The sequence below is a fragment of the Paramisgurnus dabryanus genome, chromosome 10 (assembly GCF_030506205.2).
Source record: "Paramisgurnus dabryanus chromosome 10, PD_genome_1.1, whole genome shotgun sequence".
NCBI lineage: Eukaryota > Metazoa > Chordata > Actinopteri > Cypriniformes > Cobitidae > Paramisgurnus > Paramisgurnus dabryanus.
This window is the reverse complement of record NC_133346.1, coordinates 13762660-13782054: the sequence shown is the minus strand read 5'-3', so window position 1 is coordinate 13782054 and position 19395 is coordinate 13762660. Positions and strand designations below refer to the sequence as shown.

At 35.8% G+C, this 19395-nt stretch overlaps 1 protein-coding gene and 1 long non-coding RNA gene across 3 annotated transcripts; both read left to right on the top strand.

The window, feature by feature from the left end:
* Positions 1–1033: 1033 nt before the first annotated feature.
* On the top strand, positions 1034–10349 carry ugt5d1 (UDP glucuronosyltransferase 5 family, polypeptide D1). 2 transcript variants are annotated; one of them, XM_065290737.2, is made up of 2 exons: positions 1034–1427; positions 6092–10349. In XM_065290737.2, the coding sequence occupies exons 1-2, from the start codon at positions 1393–1395 to the stop codon at positions 7698–7700; spliced, it is 1644 nt and encodes a 547-aa protein (XP_065146809.1). In that variant the 5' UTR covers positions 1034–1392; the 3' UTR covers positions 7701–10349. The 2 variants fall into 2 exon arrangements, with proteins under 2 accessions (XP_065146809.1, XP_065146810.1); XM_065290738.1 differs by lacking the exon at positions 1034–1427 and adding an exon at positions 5824–5933.
* LOC135779819 (uncharacterized) lies at positions 3152–5049 on the top strand. Its single transcript, XR_010544867.2, has 7 exons — positions 3152–3253; positions 3516–3603; positions 3710–3822; positions 3932–3997; positions 4099–4219; positions 4417–4513; positions 4594–5049. It is a non-coding gene; the product is annotated as an uncharacterized lncRNA (long non-coding RNA).
* Positions 10350–19395: the final 9046 nt, after the last annotated feature.

The following is a 19395-nucleotide window of genomic DNA, read 5'->3' as shown; positions in this document are numbered from 1 at the left end:
TCCTGGTGCCCGTGGGCACCAGTGTTGTGGAAAGTTACTTTTAAAAGTAATGCATTACAAAATAAAGTTACTCCCCAAAAAAGTAACTAATTGCGTTACTTAGTTACTTTTCATCGAAAGTAATGCTTGCATTACTTTTAAGTTACTTTTGCGTTACTTTTTCTTACTTGGCTGAGGCTTGATCTCTTTCAGGCCTTGCAGGTGTTTTTTATGATCGCAAAAATGTAAAGCTCTGGCCTGCCATCTCTGACTCAAACTGTTCCCGCTCAAGCGCACAGAGTGCGTAATTCTACGTTAATATGTTCAGTTTAATTCAGTAAATTATTTTATTTTTAAATTTAATTAATTAAACTGAAAAGTAACTTGCATTACTTTTTTAAAAAGTAACTCAAATATTAATTTGTACATTTATAAAGTAATGCGTTACTTTACTCGTTATTTCAGAAAAGTAATATTATTACCTAATGCGCGTTACTTGTAATGCATTTACCCCCAACACTGGTGGGCACCATGTTGGAGACCACTGCTGTATACACAGTTTATTTAGTACTTAATGCAGCTCATTATTTTCTTACATTTTGAAGTTTCCCTGACCAGTTTTAAACTAATCCTCAACAGTGTGGATAAAACTGATGATCCAGTCTCTTTTTTTCTGAACAACTGCAATAATTTGAATCCTGCATTAGGTCTCTAATGGGAAACAGCTGATCTTGTTTGTTAAGATGAAGATGCTGTATAATTTGAAAAGACAAAGAAAGGATTAGAACATTGAATGCATCTAAATTTTCCTGACAAAGCGTTAGTTCTGCCAAGAGACTTCTCCACACCCTTGGACCACGTGTCTAGAAACACCCCACCAGTTTACTTGAGTCTCTGGAAGTCTCCAGACATCATTTTAAAAATGGTTGAACTTATGAATATAAAACAAAGCATCAGTGCAACTGTATTAGCACCTTCATACAACTGTAACCCCAAAAGAGTTGTTGCAACTTATTAAAGGTGACATATTATGATTGAACGGGGTATTTATCCTTGTTCTGTGATGTGACATGTAGACAAAATGTTTTTTTGTTTGGGTCTGTAATGCCTTAGAAGCTTCCTAAAAACCTCTCTCAGATAGCTCTATTAGGGTGGGGGATTTTAAACAATTGGTTTTGCACCTATTTGGCTCCCCCTACTGGCTTAACTTGCAATCTCATTACTGATTGGCTGACTTTGCTGCCACTCAAAAAAATGTAGCCAATTATTTTAAAGTGGAGGGGCAGAGAGATGCCTGTAATGTCATAAGCATCAGTTTTTCAGATTGGGCCGTTTTCTGGCTGACATTTCTAAAAGAGGAATTTCTATGAGACTGAGATGTTCAGCTGTCTAGCACTTTTTGTATGTTCGTGAATGTGGGTAGACTACCATTATTCAACAAAGACAAGGTAAAACTGTTTTTTCATTCTCTGTCCCCTTTAAGATTAAGTACGATGAATACTTAGGACTTCTTGAATGTGCATTTCATGATTTATACAATGATTTAGACAAAATGTATAGGCCTATTTATATAGTGCATTCAGTGTGAAAATGTGATGCTAAACAGGTTTGGATATGTATGTTGTAAAATGTAATAGTTGTAAAGCAAACAACATCAAATTTAAAACATTCATTTGTCAGTAAGTTCAATATTTGATGAAATATCTGTAAACGAAAAGAAGATTAGATCATTTGAAATTCCTTATGTATGCTCAAATGCGTATAAAAGAGTATTTTGCTGTAGGGTTGAACTTTTGATTGACAGTACGGTTCTGTTTCATGCACGAATTCTCATGTGAGATAAATGGCACGAATCCAAGAGTGACATATTCAGTTGAGAATGCATGAGAAAACAAGAACCATGCACCAGCATACCTAAAAACTTATTGCAGATTACGAAACATGAAAAGACAGTTCTGCGTGAATATTTTCTTCTGAATGGTCTCATTTTCTCAGGGTTCTTCAGAGGGCGATTGGACCGGGAACTGATTATATGCCTGCCTCTTACTGCTTGGACCGGTCCCAGCTATTGTGTCCATATTTTCAATGGATTCGAATCGCATGCCATAGTAACTAGTTTACATAAAGACATTGTGTAATACCACATAATCAAAACCATGATGTTGACCTCATATTTGGCTGCAGTTTTCAAAGATGATATATAAACTCACTGGGGAAGGAAAAACTTTGCCAGTGGACATAAATATTGAAGACCAAAATTGTTTTGAGTCATCGCACAACATCAATCTCACAAATGGCATCTTTTTGCACCAGCTTGATAGTCTTTTGAGTATAATCCCTCTAATTTTGTAACACATTCAGGAACAAATTTCCAGTATGTCAGATTTCTCGGATGACAAACAAATGTTCAGGATGGAGGAGAGAGAATGATCTTTGCAGCCGTGTTTACTGTTCGCTGTAGAGTCTTTTGGTTCGTGCTGCGACCAGATGCATAGTGCGAGTTGTAGGGCGAGATCCAAAATGCCAGATTTCGCAGTACTTATTACCCTTGTACCGCTTTTCAAGGTTGTGGGCCCTGCATTTAGAAATTTTATGTTCATGTCTAGATGACATGACATTTTTTGATGGGGAAATTATGCACGCTACACTGTCAGAAATAGGGGTACAGTAGGGGTCCATTTCTGTCCCCCAAGGTACAATCAACACAAAAGTACCCCATAGGGCTCATTATTGGACCACAAGGTACACATATGCACCTTTTTGAGGGTCAAAAAGGTACATATTTGTTCCCAAGCATTAAAAGGTACATATTTGTACCATTTCTTTTAAAGGATAAGGTACAATGTTAAGAGACAGCCTCTTGCTATTTTTTTTTATTTGTTGTTCTAGACAACTGCTGTAAATCTGGTGAGTAACGTAAATAACTATTGTGTCAATTTTTGTTTCCTTTAGTTGGACACATGGGTATTGAAGTAGTATTAGTTTTCTTCAGTTCATTGACAGTGTGTTTAATTTTAAATTTAAATTTTAAATTTTAATTAAAAAAAAGTTAATTTCACTTAATAAAAACTGTGATATGAACTCAAAAACTGCAATTGATTAACCATTATTTAAACTGAATAAATACTGAATAACTGAATCCCTCACACACACACACCGAAAAAACCCCGCGCTTTTATTTTGACACGCGCCCATCCCCCCACATCTCACGGTCGGAGTCAGTTTCACAGAGCAGCGCAGGAGGACGAGACAGACACATAAAGAACATTAACAGGTAAACACTGGAAACTCATTCATCATCTTTAAAACATTTTTAAACTTTAAAAATGTGTTGTTTGTCGTGGCTCTTCATTTTAATACTGATTCGGTTACGGTTATTTGTGTAAAGTTGTATAAGACGAGTCAACGCGATATTGACACAGCACTATTGCCTCATACTCCTCAGACTCATTTTTATGAGCTGGTTAATGTTCATTAAGTACACCACAGTTATGTAAGTGGAGAAATAATTCATATTTATGTGTGTTTTCTCACAGTTTAGTTTGAATCTCTCTCAGTCAGTCAGGGGGAGATTAACTGACAGACTGTATAACGTTACACGTCTTACCAAGAAACCATTAAAAGGTAAGTTAACGTTACCACATTTATTAATTTATTTATTATGTTGTTTGAGTACACCACAGTTCTGTAAGTGGAAAATTAATTTATATTTATGTGTGTTTACTCACAGTTTAGCACAAATGTGTCTCGTGGAAGTTTGAATCTCTCTCAGTCAGGGGGGAGATTGACTGACAGACTGTCTACTTGCCACCAGACAGTAATTTACCCTGAAACCTTTTTAAGGTAACGTTTTTCCACATTTATTAATTTATTTATTATGTTGTTTGAGTACACCTTAGTTCTGTAACGTTAAGTGGAAAATTAATAATATATTATGTGTTTTCTCTCTCAGTAAGGACTAACGTAAACTGACTCTCTGTCTGCTCTCAACCAAACAGTCATTTAAGACCTTCTAAAGGTAACATTACCACATTTATTAATGTATTCATTATGTTAAGGGAGTACACAACAGTTCTGTAAGTGGAAAATTAATTCATATTTATGTGTGTTTTCTCACAGCTTAGCGCAAACGTTTCCTGCGCAAGTTTGAATCTCTCAGTCAGGGGGGAGATTGACTGACTGACTGACTGTCTACTCGCCACCAAACGTCAAAAGTCAGTTACACAGAATCCTTTTAAAGGTAACGTTACCACATTTATTTATTTATTATGTTGCGCGAGTACACCACAGTTATGTAAGTGAAAAATAATTCATATTTATGTGTTTCTCTCTCAGTAAGGACTAACGTTAACTGACTGTCTGTCTGTCTGTCTGTCTGTCTGTCTGCTCAACCAAACAGTGGAAAATTAATTCATATTTATGTGTGTTTTCTCACAGTTTAGCACAAACGTTTCCCGCGCAAGTTTGGATCTTTACCATTGAGGGTGGCTGACTGTTCTCGACCAACCATCATTCACACGCAAAAACTTTAAAGGTACCACATTTATTTATGTTGTGAGTATACCACAGTTCTGTCAGTGGAAAATGTATTCATATTTTTGTGTTTTCTCACAGATAAGTATGAACGTGCCCAGAGCAGTTTTCGATCTTTACCATTAAGGAGGCTGACTGACTATCGTCTACCACCCGTCATTAACACAACAAAAACTAAAGAAATGTTACTCCATATGGACCTATTCATTTACTCATTATGCTGTGAGTACACCACAGTTTTATCAGGGAAAAAATGTATATTTGTGTGTTTCTCACTGCTTGGCAAGGACAGATGTGGCCCTGTTAAAAATGTTTAAATGTCGTTTGGTTTAAGGAACAGCACACTGATTTTGTTTTAAAATATTCCTGTTTGGACAGTCTGTTAAAGCCATAAAGGAATACTTGATATATTTCATAAGTAAAGTGTAAATGTAATATTAGTTTTTAATGTTGTGAATTTGGACTGAACAGCACACTTCTGTTTTATATCTAAACCTTTTGTAAAATAAATGATTGTTCAATAAACTGTGTATTTTATCTTTTCTGTTATCATTTTTTATACTAATGTTTAAAATGTACCTTTACGCTGAACGATTGGCTAAACCAACACAAATATATTGAGTCATATGCACTTATAATTTAAAGTTTACAGTACTTAGATTGAGATATATGTATAAGTTTTAAAACCATAATCAATGAGTGTACCCTGTCAAAGCCAATTTTGTACCCTTTTTGAAGGGTCCATATTTGTACTGTTAAATAAAGGTACAAAATTGTCACCAGAGGTACAAAACTGGTCTCTTAAGGTACAAATCACAAGGGTACAAATTTGTACCCTCTGCCAAGGGTACAAAAACTGTACCCTTGAGGGTACAGCCCCAGTGACAAGCCATTGTACCCCTAAAGGTACAGTTATGTCCTTTCTTTTCTGAGAGTGTAGGCTTGAACAGTTGATACACTTTATAGTATTTGATAAGCATAATTACAATCCTACAGATAATTATTATTACAGTTTGCACTACAATATAGAAATTTTCATATACACAGACTTCTTTTGATAGTGCTATAAATATTGTTTTGTTATTTGTGATGTTTCTTGCCTGTGCGACTCTGTATTTCTGAGAAGCTGAGAACGCTATTGAAATAAATGTGTATTGTATAAATAGGCCTATATCAGCTAAAAAAATCTTTATTTTATTAAGCAGATAAGATTGCTGCAAGTTGTAAAGGCATTAACTTGAACTTGTGTCATACAGGTATATGTTAAAAAAAATCTGCAGTGTCGGCCTGTTAATAATTGATTTATATGTCAGAAATTTCTTTGGACTTTGCATAATCTTGGTCAAGTCTGAAATTTGAACAGTGGATGAATGGAGCCGGGGAATTTCTATGCACACTGGTAGCCTTTTGGTTTTACATGAGTAAGTAAATGATGAGATTTGTCAGTCAGTAACTATTTTGTGTTTGTTTTAGAGTTGCATTTCTCTAATCTATTGTTAATTGTTAAAATAAATGTCTATATGGGTGCATGTAGTTTAAAAATACAGTATGTTAAAATATTTCATGTTTTTTTTGTCAGGTACAAAATGAAGTCATTTTCCATCCCGAGACATTTCCTCACAATCGGATTATTTTTGGGTTTGTCTGTTTTTACTCTGAGCTGTAGTGGGGGTAAAGTGCTGGTGTATCCTGTCGATGGCAGCCACTGGGTCAATATGAAAATTTTGATAGAGGAAATGCACACCAGGGGTCATAGCATCACCGTCGTCCGACCCAAATCCAGCTGGTACATCACAGAAAATTCCCCTTTCTACTCCTCTATCACAGTACATGATGAAATAAATGAATTTGCAGACTTTTGGGACGAGTATTTAGAAAAAACGATAGAGATAGAAAGAGGCGAAAGCTCCGGACTGTCGTTCTTAAAAATTCAAGCCGATTTGTTATCCATGCTGTCGAAAGCCCATCATCTTGGTTGTAAAATGCTGTCGTCCATGTTAGAAGATAAGCAGCTTGTGAGAAGACTCCAGGATGAGCAGTACGACCTGGTCCTCACAGATCCTGCTATAGCAGGTGGGGTGGTTTTGGCACATTACCTAAAACTTCCTCTGGTTCTCAACGTGCGCTGGACCACCAGTGGCGAAGCACATTTTCTCATTGCACCATCCCCCATGTCTTACGTTCCTTTACCAGGCACTGGATATACAGATAAAATGAGTTTTACTCAAAGGGTTAAAAATGTCTTATTCAAAAGCTTTACTTTGATCCAGAACAGATATGTGGTCGGTCCACATTATGACGTTCTCATAGATAAGTACTTGGATGAAAAGAAAGATATTGTGAGTCTCACGCAAGCTGCAGATATCTGGCTCATGAGGGTCGATTTTGTCTTTGAGTTTCCGAGGCCCACCATGCCAAACGTCGTGTACATGGGCGGATTTCAATGCAAACCCTCCAAACCCCTTCCTGAAGATCTGGAGGCTTTTGTAGAGAGCTCAGGAGAGCATGGCTTTATTATTATGTCTTTGGGGACGCTTGTTAAAAGCCTCCCCGTTGACATGACGAATGAAATAGCTGCTGCGTTCGCGAGTTTACCGCAAAAAGTCATCTGGAGAAATCTAGGACCTCGTCCATCCAATGTTGGCAACAATACTCTTATAGTAGAATGGATGCCACAGAATGACCTTCTGGGACATTCAAAGATCAAAGCTTTTGTAGCACATGGAGGAACCAATGGAGTGCAGGAGGCATTATACCATGGGGTACCAATTTTGGGCATCCCTTTGTTCTTTGACCAGTTTGACAACTTAATTCGGGTTCAAGAGAAAGGAGGCGGCGCAATTCTCAAGTTGTCGGAGATAAACGTTCATTCTTTTGGACGAACCTTACGGGAACTGATTAGCAATTCCTCCTACAGGACAAATATGCAGCTAATATCCAATTTGCACAGGGACCAACCCATGAGACCTTTAGACACAGCCATCTTCTGGATCGAGCATGTGATCAGACATAAAGGAGCTACGCACTTGCACTCTGAGTTTTACAACATGCCATGGTACTCTTATCATTCGGTGGATGTGCTTATGGTATTGTTGTCTGTTTTTGCTGTCTTTACATTGACCACAGTTGCATTCATCAGATGTCTATGTTATAGACTGTGCTGTAAACAAAAACTGAAAAATGAATAAACAATCTTATTTTGGGGTGATAAAGATGTTTATGCTTTTTGACATGCACCAAATGTACAGTTTCTTTAAAACATCTAAAAAAGATTTGTTGGTTCAACTTAAAAAAACTAAAATACCTTGTTGCCTTCAAAAAAGTTCATTCAATTTAAACATTTTAGTTGAGTAAAATTGTTGTGTCAACTAATATTTTTAAGTTGAAATAACTCAAAATTTTAAGGCAACTAGAAAACTTACTTTGTTAAGTTAAACCAACATTTTACAGTGTATGATGATGTAGGATCTACATTCATCAGTATATTAGATATCTCATAGTTTGCTTAAAAAAGTGTGTGTGTAATAAATATGCCTCAGCTCTCATACATATAGGCTATATACACTCACCTAAAGGATTATTAGGAACACCAAACTAATACTGTGTTTGACCTCCTTTCACCTTCAGAACTGCCTTAATTCTACGTGGCATTGATTCAACAAGGTGCTGAAAGCATTTTTTAGAAATGTTGGCCTAGTTTGATAAGATAGCATCTTGCAGTTGATGGAGATTTTTGGGATGCACATCCAGGGCACGAAGCTCCCGTTCCACCACATCCCAAATATGCTCTATTGGGTTGAGATCTGGTGACTATGGGGGCCATTTTAATACAGTGAACTCATTGTCATGTTCAAGATACCAATTTAAAATGATTCGAGCTTTGTGACATGGTGCATTATCCTGCTGGAAGTAGCCATCAGAGGATGGGTACATGGTGGTCATAAAGAGATGGACATGGTCAGAAACAATGCTCAGGTAGGCTGTGGCATTTAAACAATGCCCAATTGGCACTAAGGGGCCTAAAGTGTGCCAAGAAAACATCCCCCACACCATTACACCACCACCACCAGCCTGCACAGTGGTAACAAGGCATGATCGATCCATGTTCTCATTCTGTTTACGCCAAATTCTGACTCTACCATCTGAATGTTCCAACAGAAATCGAGACTCATCAGACCACACAACTTTTTCCAATCTTCAACTGTCCAATTTTGGTGAGCTCGTGCAAATTGTAGCCTGTTTTTCCTATTTGTAGTGGAGATGAGTGGTAGCCTGTGGGGCCTTCTGCTGTTGTGGCCCATCCGCCTCAAGGTTGTGCGTGTTGTGGCTTCACAAATGCTTTGCTGCATACCTCGGTTGTAACAAGTGGTTATTTCCGTCAAAGTTGCTCTTCTATCAGCTTGAATCAGTCGCCAATTCTCCTCTGACCTCTAGCATCACTAAGGCAGTTTTTCCCTTTTCACACGATTCTTTGGTTCTGCAGTAACCGACCTGTCTGGCACCAACAACAATACCACGCTCAAAATTCCCTTTCTTTCCCATTCTGACATTCAGTTTGGAGTTCAGGAGATTGTCTTGACCAGGACCACACCTATAAATACATTGACGCAACTGCCATGTGATTGGTTGATTAGATAATTGCATTAATGAGAAATTGAACAGGTGTACCTAATAATCCTTTAGGTGAGTGTCTATATCATAAGTCATTTTGTAACATATCAGTTTAGTATTTTCAGCTGGGCAGTCGTCTCATTCAGATCTCATTTAGTTGGTAAAATTCTTGTGCTTTTCCTGTATTAAAAAATCTATGTTGAGTTTCAAAACCTGTTGACAGAGTCTTTATAAATGTGTCATGGTGAGGAATCATTTAAGCTTCATGGTGGTCACATTTATTTATTGCCTATTGTGCCACATGTGCTAACATGCTGGCTGGCTGCGCACGCGCGCGCGAGAGAGAGAAATACCCAGCATAATATGAGTTGGTTGCATTGAAAGCAGTTGTGTTTTAAGTACAGTGTGATTAATGAGCTATAGACATAAAAAAAACCTTTAATTTATGCATTGTGCAACAATTGTCAAGCTTTATATAGTTTATACAGAATAGTGACTCAACAACTATTGAAACAAGGCCTTTCGCGTGCTGAAGTCAAAGAGTTCATGTAGCTTAGTAACATCTTTCCCGAATGCTTCACATGTTGTTTGATTCCCAGAGAAGTTGTGTTTCAATTCTGAGTAAAAAGATTATGTCAGCCCTGGATAAAGTCCACGCTTCGTCATATAACACATACACATATTGCAAACCGCACTTCAAAGTTCTCAATAGTGCATTAAAGATTAAAGACGAAACCTAACGGTAAACTGCAGCAGGATGCAGGAGTGATAAAAGCAATCCACAATATACAATTACAGTAAATGTTTGTAAACTACTCTGTGCAGAGTATGTGTACTTATATGTGTAGGGATTGCTGAATTTCTGCTGTTGAATGGAGACCTTGACATACTGTGAACATAACTGCACATCGTTGACCAATGCACAGATACATAGCAGCTGTAACAGGCCATAACAAACTGTTCTAGGTCAAAGGCTGCTGAACCAGAACAGTTTATTAACCGCTGGTTTAAATGTCAACACTAAATTGAAACATACCAGCATAGGTTAATGTAAACTAACATTTTATACACTGATGGATTGAAACAACTCAGCATTTTTAATCAAGAACTGTATTCTTTGACAAGACTTACTGTATTACTTAAGCCAGGCTGTTTTCCAGGGTGCACATGTGTATAAGCATGTGAAAATGTTTGTAAAGCAAAGCGGATCTGTCATCAATAAAAGTTTGGAAGGAAAAAAGAGTGTGGTTGTGCGTTCACATATCACTGTGAAGAAAGGATGGACTGCAAGAAATTATTTTTAAAATAAAACTTAATGGAAATATTTGGAAACATATGCAAATTTTACGGTTGTGCTTATGTTTATGTTCATTTTAATATGGAAAGTACAGATGAAATCATACTGACATATCAAAGTTGTTAAGTTTAACATTTTAATATGTGTTTTATTGTGACAGGTGTATCAATGTGTGTGTATACTGTATATTGAGTCATTCTGGGCTTCATTGACTCTGGAACTCGAAAAAGGGAGAAAACCTTTAGATCCTTTGAGAGATTCCAGCACTTTACTCTGGAAGTGGATTCAGTGGAAGTGATTTGATTGGCAGATGTTATTTAATGATTATGAGCGCCAATCATTGATCCAAACTCCATCCAGGCAGCCAACATCACAACTTGGCCAGACCTCCTCCGATTAAGTCATGGTTATCTTAACCCCTTCTTTGTTATTCTCTTTAAATAGTCTACGGTTCTTATATGGGGTCTCAACAAGACAGTAAACCCAAAAGATAACATTGGTTTTTAGCATTTCGTATTCCTTCAAAAAATTTTATGATGACTTTCTATGATCGGAAAAACAAATAAAATTGATCATATCATTTTAGGGTTTATGTTTTTAAGATGATAAAAGTCTGCCTTCCAGGATCCGTGTTTTCAAATCTGCGTTCATTTATTTTACTTCATACTTTATTAAGTTGTACTTATTGTTAAGTAGGAAGAAAGGGAAACCGATTTATGTGTTGGTAATGCTTTATGTTCGCTCATGTGGGATGGATTTTGCCATTTTGATTTAATATTCATAAAAACAAAAGAACAAGTTCCCATACTGATTTAGTTTGTCCATCTGCATCTTTCAATTATAATGACGTGATGAATAAAATCATGTTCAAAACAAAGAAACTTTGACTACAGTATCTGTAGACTACAGATACTAAGTCAATAAAATTAATCTGTGATTCATTTACCAAACCACATTTTGTTAATGCTAAACATGCAGAAAACAAAGCTGCAGGAGCAAGCATTGAAGAACACAGAAACCAAAACAACTGATCATCAAAAAAAGTAAGACTTTTGTTCAGCTCCAAATGGCTATAGCTACTAAACAACAGAGCTGTAGACCTATTGCGCGTTTGTAAACAGATATGACGTTTTTTGTGGGCGGAGCCTAACTGGTGACAGAAAGTGACAGCTCTGCAGTAAGTTAGGTGTGAAGTGATAAAGCCATCAGCGTTGGGGGTGCATTACGTAATAATATAACTTTTCTGAAGTAACAAGTAAAGTAAATGTACATACATATCAATATTTCAGTTACTTTTTTAAAAAAGTAATGCGAGTTACTTTTTACTTTAATTAATTTGATGTAAAAAAATACAATGTACTGCATTAAACTGAACATATTAACGTAGATTTACGCACTCTGCATGATCGCCTGAACAGTTTGAGTCAGAAACTGAGATGCCAGGCCAGAGCTTGACATTTTTGCGATGGAAATATGCAATTTCCATCAAATTTTCTAAATGCAGAACTTCTCAGTCATAAAAGCCGTCTGCAAGGTCTGAAAGAGAACAAGCCTCAGCCAATAAGAAAAACTAACGCAAAAGTAACTTAAAAGTAATGTAAGCATTACTTTCCATGAAAAGTAAGTAAGTAACGCAATTAGTTACTTTTTGGGGGAGTAACTTAATATTGTAATGCATTACTTTTAAAAGTAACTTTCCCCAACACTGAAGGCCATTCACATTATAACAGTAACTATAACGTTGACTAATAACGATAACTACTATATTAGCGTCCACACCACCAAACTATAACGATAACTTTATGCTAATTCATTTGCCTTCAATGGCATTAATAATATACAACTAATAATGTATATTTCTTTTACTAAAAACACTTGTAATTGTTCACGTCATTTAATTGTATAAAAATGCTGTTCTTGATGCATTTACACAGCGGGTAACCAGCAGATGTCCTCAACACGCCACGTTTGCATAACTCTAAACAGTGAATCGAGTAGTTTGTGTAATCTAACATTTTACCTTTTGGTGTAGTCAATGTAGTAGAAAAAAGCATTACAGTGAATTTCACAGCAACTGCATCAGCGCTGGATACCTGAGGTAATTTTATGTTATTGACCTCAGCAATGAGCTTCTCCAGAGTGTCATCTGTCATTTCAAATGTTCATGCACTTGAAGTTCAAATAGATTTGATTGGCTGTCAATGGTTTATCATTCATCGGTTAAAATTCCCAACGATATCGTTCATTATATATTTATCGTTATTTTTGTGGTGCGAACTTAAAAAATCATCTCCATGGAACATTCATACTGCTAAAATGTTTAGATTGAATGCACTGTATAAAATAGTCTGCCAAATGCATAAATGTAAATAGACAGAAATAAAAATAGATAAAACTGTATTTGCCTCAAACAACCTCTGACAACCTCATCTCATCTGGACATGTTTATGATCAGGGTTCAACCGAGTCTCTGTTTCAACATGCACATGCAGTCGTTTGCGGCTCAATATTACCTCTATTATTCTGTACTGTTAAGACAAGGTCTCTATGAATATATCCTGTTTCTTTTCTTTGGAGTAAAGTTGTATGACTTTGGCACAATCTCGGGCAGGAAAGGATTAACTTATTGTAAATCTCATCTAAAAGCTTCGCTATATAAATATTCACTGAGCTGCAAACGTATCAAAAAGCTGTTCGAAACAGCACATCATTTGCAGATGGTTTACCAAAAATATATTTTAATGTCAAAATGAGCCATTAGAGGTTTAGATCAAACCAAATATGGAAGAAGGTGCTCATTTGTCTATCATGTGTTCAGGGGGATTTTTATAGATTAAGTATTTATGTGGAAAGCTAACACAGTGCCTAATAGATCTTAATTTATGTGAAAATGTTTAAAACTTTGCTTAAAATAACACAAAGGTACAAACTAGTTTTTTGCTGTCTAAGGCATTACATAAAAATGCAAACACACACTGTAAAAAATGCAGCATGAAGTTTAACAACACAATTCAACCTATTTTTTAAGTTTTTATTTGTGATAAGTTGACACAACTTAGACAAATAAGCTGAAATTGTTCAACTTAATTTGTTTAGTTAAAGCAACATAAAGATATAATATCATTTTTTTACAGTGCAGTTAAAAGCAGAATTCAAATGTACGAATTGTCCGTCGCCTCATGCAACAATTCTGTCCTACAAAAAAGGTTACATTACAAAACATTTTCTTAAAGTTAAGCAAGTTTTGTATTTCATTGACTTCTATCAAAGCAATAGTTTTTTGTGAGATCATGTGATGAGTGGAATAACATCGCTTGCAGCTATTATTTCAATCTGCTTTAAAGTGTATGTGTTAATAGAAATGTTATGTTATGTCAGACAATTGTCAAAAAAGAAAATTTCTGACAGGATTAACAAAACATAAAAGTGATTGCACATCTGCTCTGGCAATTTGCTATGGTAAAGTCAGCTGTAATAAATGGATTTTTGGAAGGGATCTGGTGCTTTCCTCCACAAGAAACAGTCATTTATATATTTATAAATATTTGCTTCGTTTGCCTCATGTTTTTGACTGCCCGGAGAGATGGATTCAAGTTTAAAAATCTGCCATTGAACCTTTAAAATATTTAAAGCCTCATGTAACTCATACATATATGGATTACTCTCCTAAACATATGTCAAGTCTCGTGATGATGCTGTTTTTTCCTCTTTTTCAACTCCCACACCCTTTGGGAAACGGAAACATTGAGTCAGTAGAAAAACACGTGTCAGAATTCGAACAAGCTAAGATATCACACTCTTAAAAAAAACTAAAACCTTGACTGTGTCATGTCACTTTCAAACACAAGAAGCCTCTACGAGTTTAAACCAAGATGCTTGATGAGACGCATAAAGCCCACCGTGATGATGTCATGTATCATCCATAATAAAGTGAAGTAAAACCATGCAGACCAAATGATTTATGGCCTGAACTTCTTATGAAGATGTAAGGCTCTAGAAGTTCTAGAAATTTTGGGTTGTGATTTGTGACCATGCCTGTGAAAACCCAGCTCAAGTCATTTTTGTGGTTTAAAGTTTTCAACATCAAATCCTCTTACGTAAAGTAAAAAATATACCGTGATATCCTTAATACTGACTGATGAGTAATGCCCTTGATATTATAATTATGAGACCTTAGCCTGGATTTTACAGTCAGGGTCACATTTTTGTCCTCTCGGGGCTCAAAAATATGTGATCTGTAAGTTATGCAGCATACATTTTACATTATTTTAAAGGGGCCATGGCATAAAAATGTTTTGACTTTTTCCACATTTAAGTACTATAATTGGGTCCCCAGTACTTCTATCAACCTAGAAAATGTGAAAAAGATCAACCCAGTAATTTAGTTTTGGTAAACCATGCTCTGCAAGCACATGAAAAATTAGGTAATTGAAATTTGGCTCTCCTTATGATGTCATAAGTGGATCTTATTATAATATTACCGCCCCTTAATGTGCACTTTCCAACCACGGCACTGCCATTTAGTGCAGAGAGAAAGAGAGAAAAAAATAATTCAACGCACAATTAAGTTTGAATTGCACCAAACCACCATTATTGTGATCAGTGTTTGCACTTCATCCGCTCATTTGCATTTTAAAGGACACACCCAAAATGGCACATTTTTGCTCACACCTACAAAGTGGCAATTTTAACATGCTATAATAAATTATCTATATGGTATTTTGATCTAAAACTTTATATATGTGCTCTGGGGACACCAAAGATTTATTTGACATCTTAAAAAAATATTGTGTCATGTCCCCTTTAACTTATCAAAATAATTTTAATTTTTTTTAGGTATATCAATTCCTAACAAATAAATATTTAAAACAGTAAGCTAAAATTAATTGTACAGCCAATTTCATTATACTTAAAAATATAAGTCAGCAAACAATTTATGATTTGTTTGTGAATTTGGCTGTTGCAGAAAGTTTGACTGAACTTTTGACAAGTTACCCACCATACACATAACTTACAGCTGAACATTCATATATTTCATACAGTGACACATACATCTACCTTATTTCCTTGATGCAAAAAAGAAAAAAAAAGAAATATGAAGTGTGACTACCATACTTTCTCGTTCGGCTCAGTTGGTGTACTAATGAAAGAGAGTTATGGCAACTGATCAACAAATAAGTCCTCTTAACCACTCAGTGAATAAGTTAACTGAAATGTCATTCTTGTAAAAGTAAGCTGGTGTTATTAAAATGCAAGGTCTTTATTAAAGAGTAAAAGGTTACGTTTCAGGAAATTGAAGAATATGTTTCATCTGGCCCTTCAAATTTCAGAAGCCGAAAATGAGTTATGGCATGATATTGTTGTTTTAACCTCTCAGAGCTGTCCTCTTTCCTTCGACATAAGGCAACATTAATCATCACTACAGCTGGATTGTCTGGAGTGAAAACACATCTCAGGTGAGTGTTATTTATAAAGAGATTGACAACATAGACATTGTAATAATTTACAACCTCGCTGTACGCATTACTAGTCGTTGCAGGAATGTTACACTTGGCAATCCTTTAACCTGCTGATCTTAGAGGTAAAGAAATGAAGATCAAGGTCAATGAAGTGTTCATCAATGGTGGAAAATTATAGTTTTGTTGATCTCAGAGCCATACACACCTTTGCAAATATGATACTGATTGGCTGAACACGCAATATGGCTGCCTTTGACTGTTCCTGTACACTGTAAAAAATGCAGCATGAAGTTAAAACAACTTGGTTTTGCAAGTCAATTCAACCTAGTATTTTATGTTTTGACCTGTGATAAGTTGACATAACTTATAAAAACTATTTTTTAAGTTAAAGTAACAAAAATATATGTTGATTTGACAAAAATGCTGCATTTTGCTGCCATATTGGCAGTCGTTGCTAACCAGCCAATCTTAAAACAATTTTCGAAGATTGGAGGTCAGAAGCCAAGTTTTCTCTATTACCCCATAAATATGAATCTCTAAAATTACAACAATTAACTCATTCTGACTGTCATTTAACTGTGCGCTTGTAAAAATATTATTAGTTTGAATGAAATTGAGTTTGACTCCATCATTACTTAATGGCTAGAAGATGATTATCTTCATTAAAAAGGGAATCATATTTCTTTAGCCTGGATGGAAGAGTTACACAGCTGAAGGACCAAACAACTTCATATGAAAAACCTTCTATAGCTGCTTGCTTTAGGAAAATGAAAAGCAAATGAGAAATTCAATGGAAATGATGCAATGATTTCCTCATCAACTAGAAAACAGACCTTTGCCATCTGTGTAAATCTCATTGGGCCTTATTCTTTGTAAATTGTTTGTAGCATTCATTTTCTTTCAGTTTAATGCAGCAATTTTACACAGAAATGCATTTGGCTTCATAGTGTGGATTTTGTCGACAAAGTGATGATCTTTTCCATCATCCGAAAAAAAATTATTAAATTCTTTACAAACAAAGATAAACATATTTATTGTTTCCTTATGAAGAAACATTTTGCAATATACTTTTGCAATGCAAAATAGCTTGAAATAGACATTTTACAGCACTGTCTAACATACTAGTGTGAAAAGTGAAATTACTACTAACATTATTCTAAGTATTGGAAAAATATTGAGGACCTCACACAGAGACAAATTAGTTGTCATAACAAAATAATGATATTTACAGTACTATACTCTACACCAGTGGTCTCCAACATGGTTCCCGTAGTGCCCTACAGATTTTTTTATCCATTATGGTAGCCCTTGTTCACAAAATGGTTGGAGACCCCTGCTCCACACTATACACCACTCATCTTAATATTCGCAAAAACCTGTTTGCACCAATATGCACCAAACCTGCACAAACACCATGTGTAGCCCATTCTACACCGCATCTTTCAATATTGATGATCCAACTTGAGACTCATCCAGATCAATATGTCTGTCTTAATGTGTCTGCAATCCAAAATATATAGATATTTAAATCCAAAGGCCTCCCTTAAAAGAGTTACATGTACACACATTCAAACACGCTAAGTCTTTAAGCATCTAAATACATACAGTGTCCATCAATCTTTTTGGCGATGAGATATTATCTCACTAAAATCTATATTGGAATATGGCCATTATTTTACGCTTAAGGGACAAGCTTTTGTAATAAATCTTGACTTCATGGTGTCATAAAAAGACATTATTTATTGCATAAACGTAGAAATCAAATCTGTGGAAAATACATGACTCAATAATGTTATTGTGTGTGTACATGGTTACAAAACATGCTGAAACCCAACTTCATTGTAGTGGTTCTCACTTTCTAAAAGACTCATAAGTCATGTTGTAATTAAAATATGTGATGTATTCGTATAATGTATATTGTTTATTCAATGCCTCATTTCTACCTCATAGGCTGCCCTATGTCACTGTGTTATATGCATTTTCAAACATTTCTGTCTTGACTATGGCCAACTAGGCCTGCTTTCAGATGGTGACCTCATGTTGTGAGATTGAAAATAAGCTCAGTCAGTGAATTTAGGTGAACATGCGCCTGTGGTGCAACAAAGATCTTTACCCTGAACTCAGAAGAATTTGTATAGATTTTATGAGTTGGCTAATTCGCATGAAGTAAATCGTACGATTATCATAAAAAAAACAATAATGAAACCCCACCCTTAACTGCAACATCACGGGGCAAAAACAAATCATAAAAGTGTAAGAATGTGTTTGAATATGAATTAGCCACCTCATAATACATACGAATTGCCATAAGATAGTGTTGCTTAAAGGCGGGGTGCATGATTTAAAAAAAAAAACATTTTGGAAAAGGGAGTCGGGCCGAGTACCAAAACACACTTGTAGCCAATCAGCAGTAAGGGGCGTGTCTACTAACCAACATCATTGCCTGGGTTGCGTATGTGTGTGTGTGGGGGGGTCAATCAAAAGAAGGTCCAGATTAACAAACAGAAGCGGGAGGTTTAGTGTGGTATGAGAAATTAACAAACAAATCAATATTCAATAAATCAAGAGATCTTAATAAATGATAGATAACATTTTGATATGAAAATTAGATCTGTGACTGCATAGTTGAGAGATCATCTCTATTACACTCACTAAAATGTACTAGCTTCTGTAACAACGCCATCTTGGACTTATGATTTACGAGAGAGTTTTTTAACGTAGTGAGCGTTGGTTGCCATGGGAACGTTGTGCAGTGACTCTCGTGAAATGCGTGAATCCAAGATGGCGTCGTTACCGGAAGCTAGCTATTATAGTTTATCAAGATTAAAATATGGATATTTTTCTTACAAAATCGCATCTACCCGAAAAAGACATTATTAACCTCTTGGAGATGTGTGGATACTTATGTGAAGGATGGATGCACTTTTTTGGGCTTTAAATCCAAAAGATGTTCCCTGATTCCTGTTTTCTACAGTTATAAGCTTGGAAAAGCAAGGACATTTACTAAAATAACTCCAAATGTGTTTGTCTGAAAGATGATGGACATATTTATCTCAGATGGCTTGAGGGTGATTACATCATGGGGTAATTTCGAAAATTGGCTGCTGTATCGCTTTAAGGATCTATTGTGTACTTTTAAAGGTAAAGTTAAACGTTTTGTACCCCTAAAAATTAACTGGTACTAAATCAACCTGATCTCACAAATTTCCGTGAAATAGTCACGTATTATTTTGCTCAGTTTTGCGTGACATTGTCACGTATTTCCACCATATTACGTGCCCCTGCCACAACTTTCTTTTCCGTGACAGTTTCACGTATTGGTTACTCAACTGTTTTTCCTATTTTTAAACAATTGTCGCTTCGGTGTCACGGTGTGTTATACACCGAAAAAAGGAAAAACTTAAAGACGAACCCAAACGCAAGAGATGTGTAAAAAATAAACTATGTATTTAATGAAACAGAACATAAACACCCACGTGGGGGTAAAACGGAGGATAATACAATACTGTGATGAAA

What these genes read in the sequence shown, in the direction of transcription:
- ugt5d1 (XM_065290737.2), top strand. Translation starts at nt 1,393, where the DNA reads ATGTGGGTAGACTACCATTATTCAACAAAGACAAG. An exon ending in CATTATTCAACAAAGACAAG is followed by an intron (nt 1,428 to 6,091) that starts GTAAAACTGTTT and finishes TTTTTTTGTCAG; the next exon opens with GTACAAAATGAAGTCATTTT.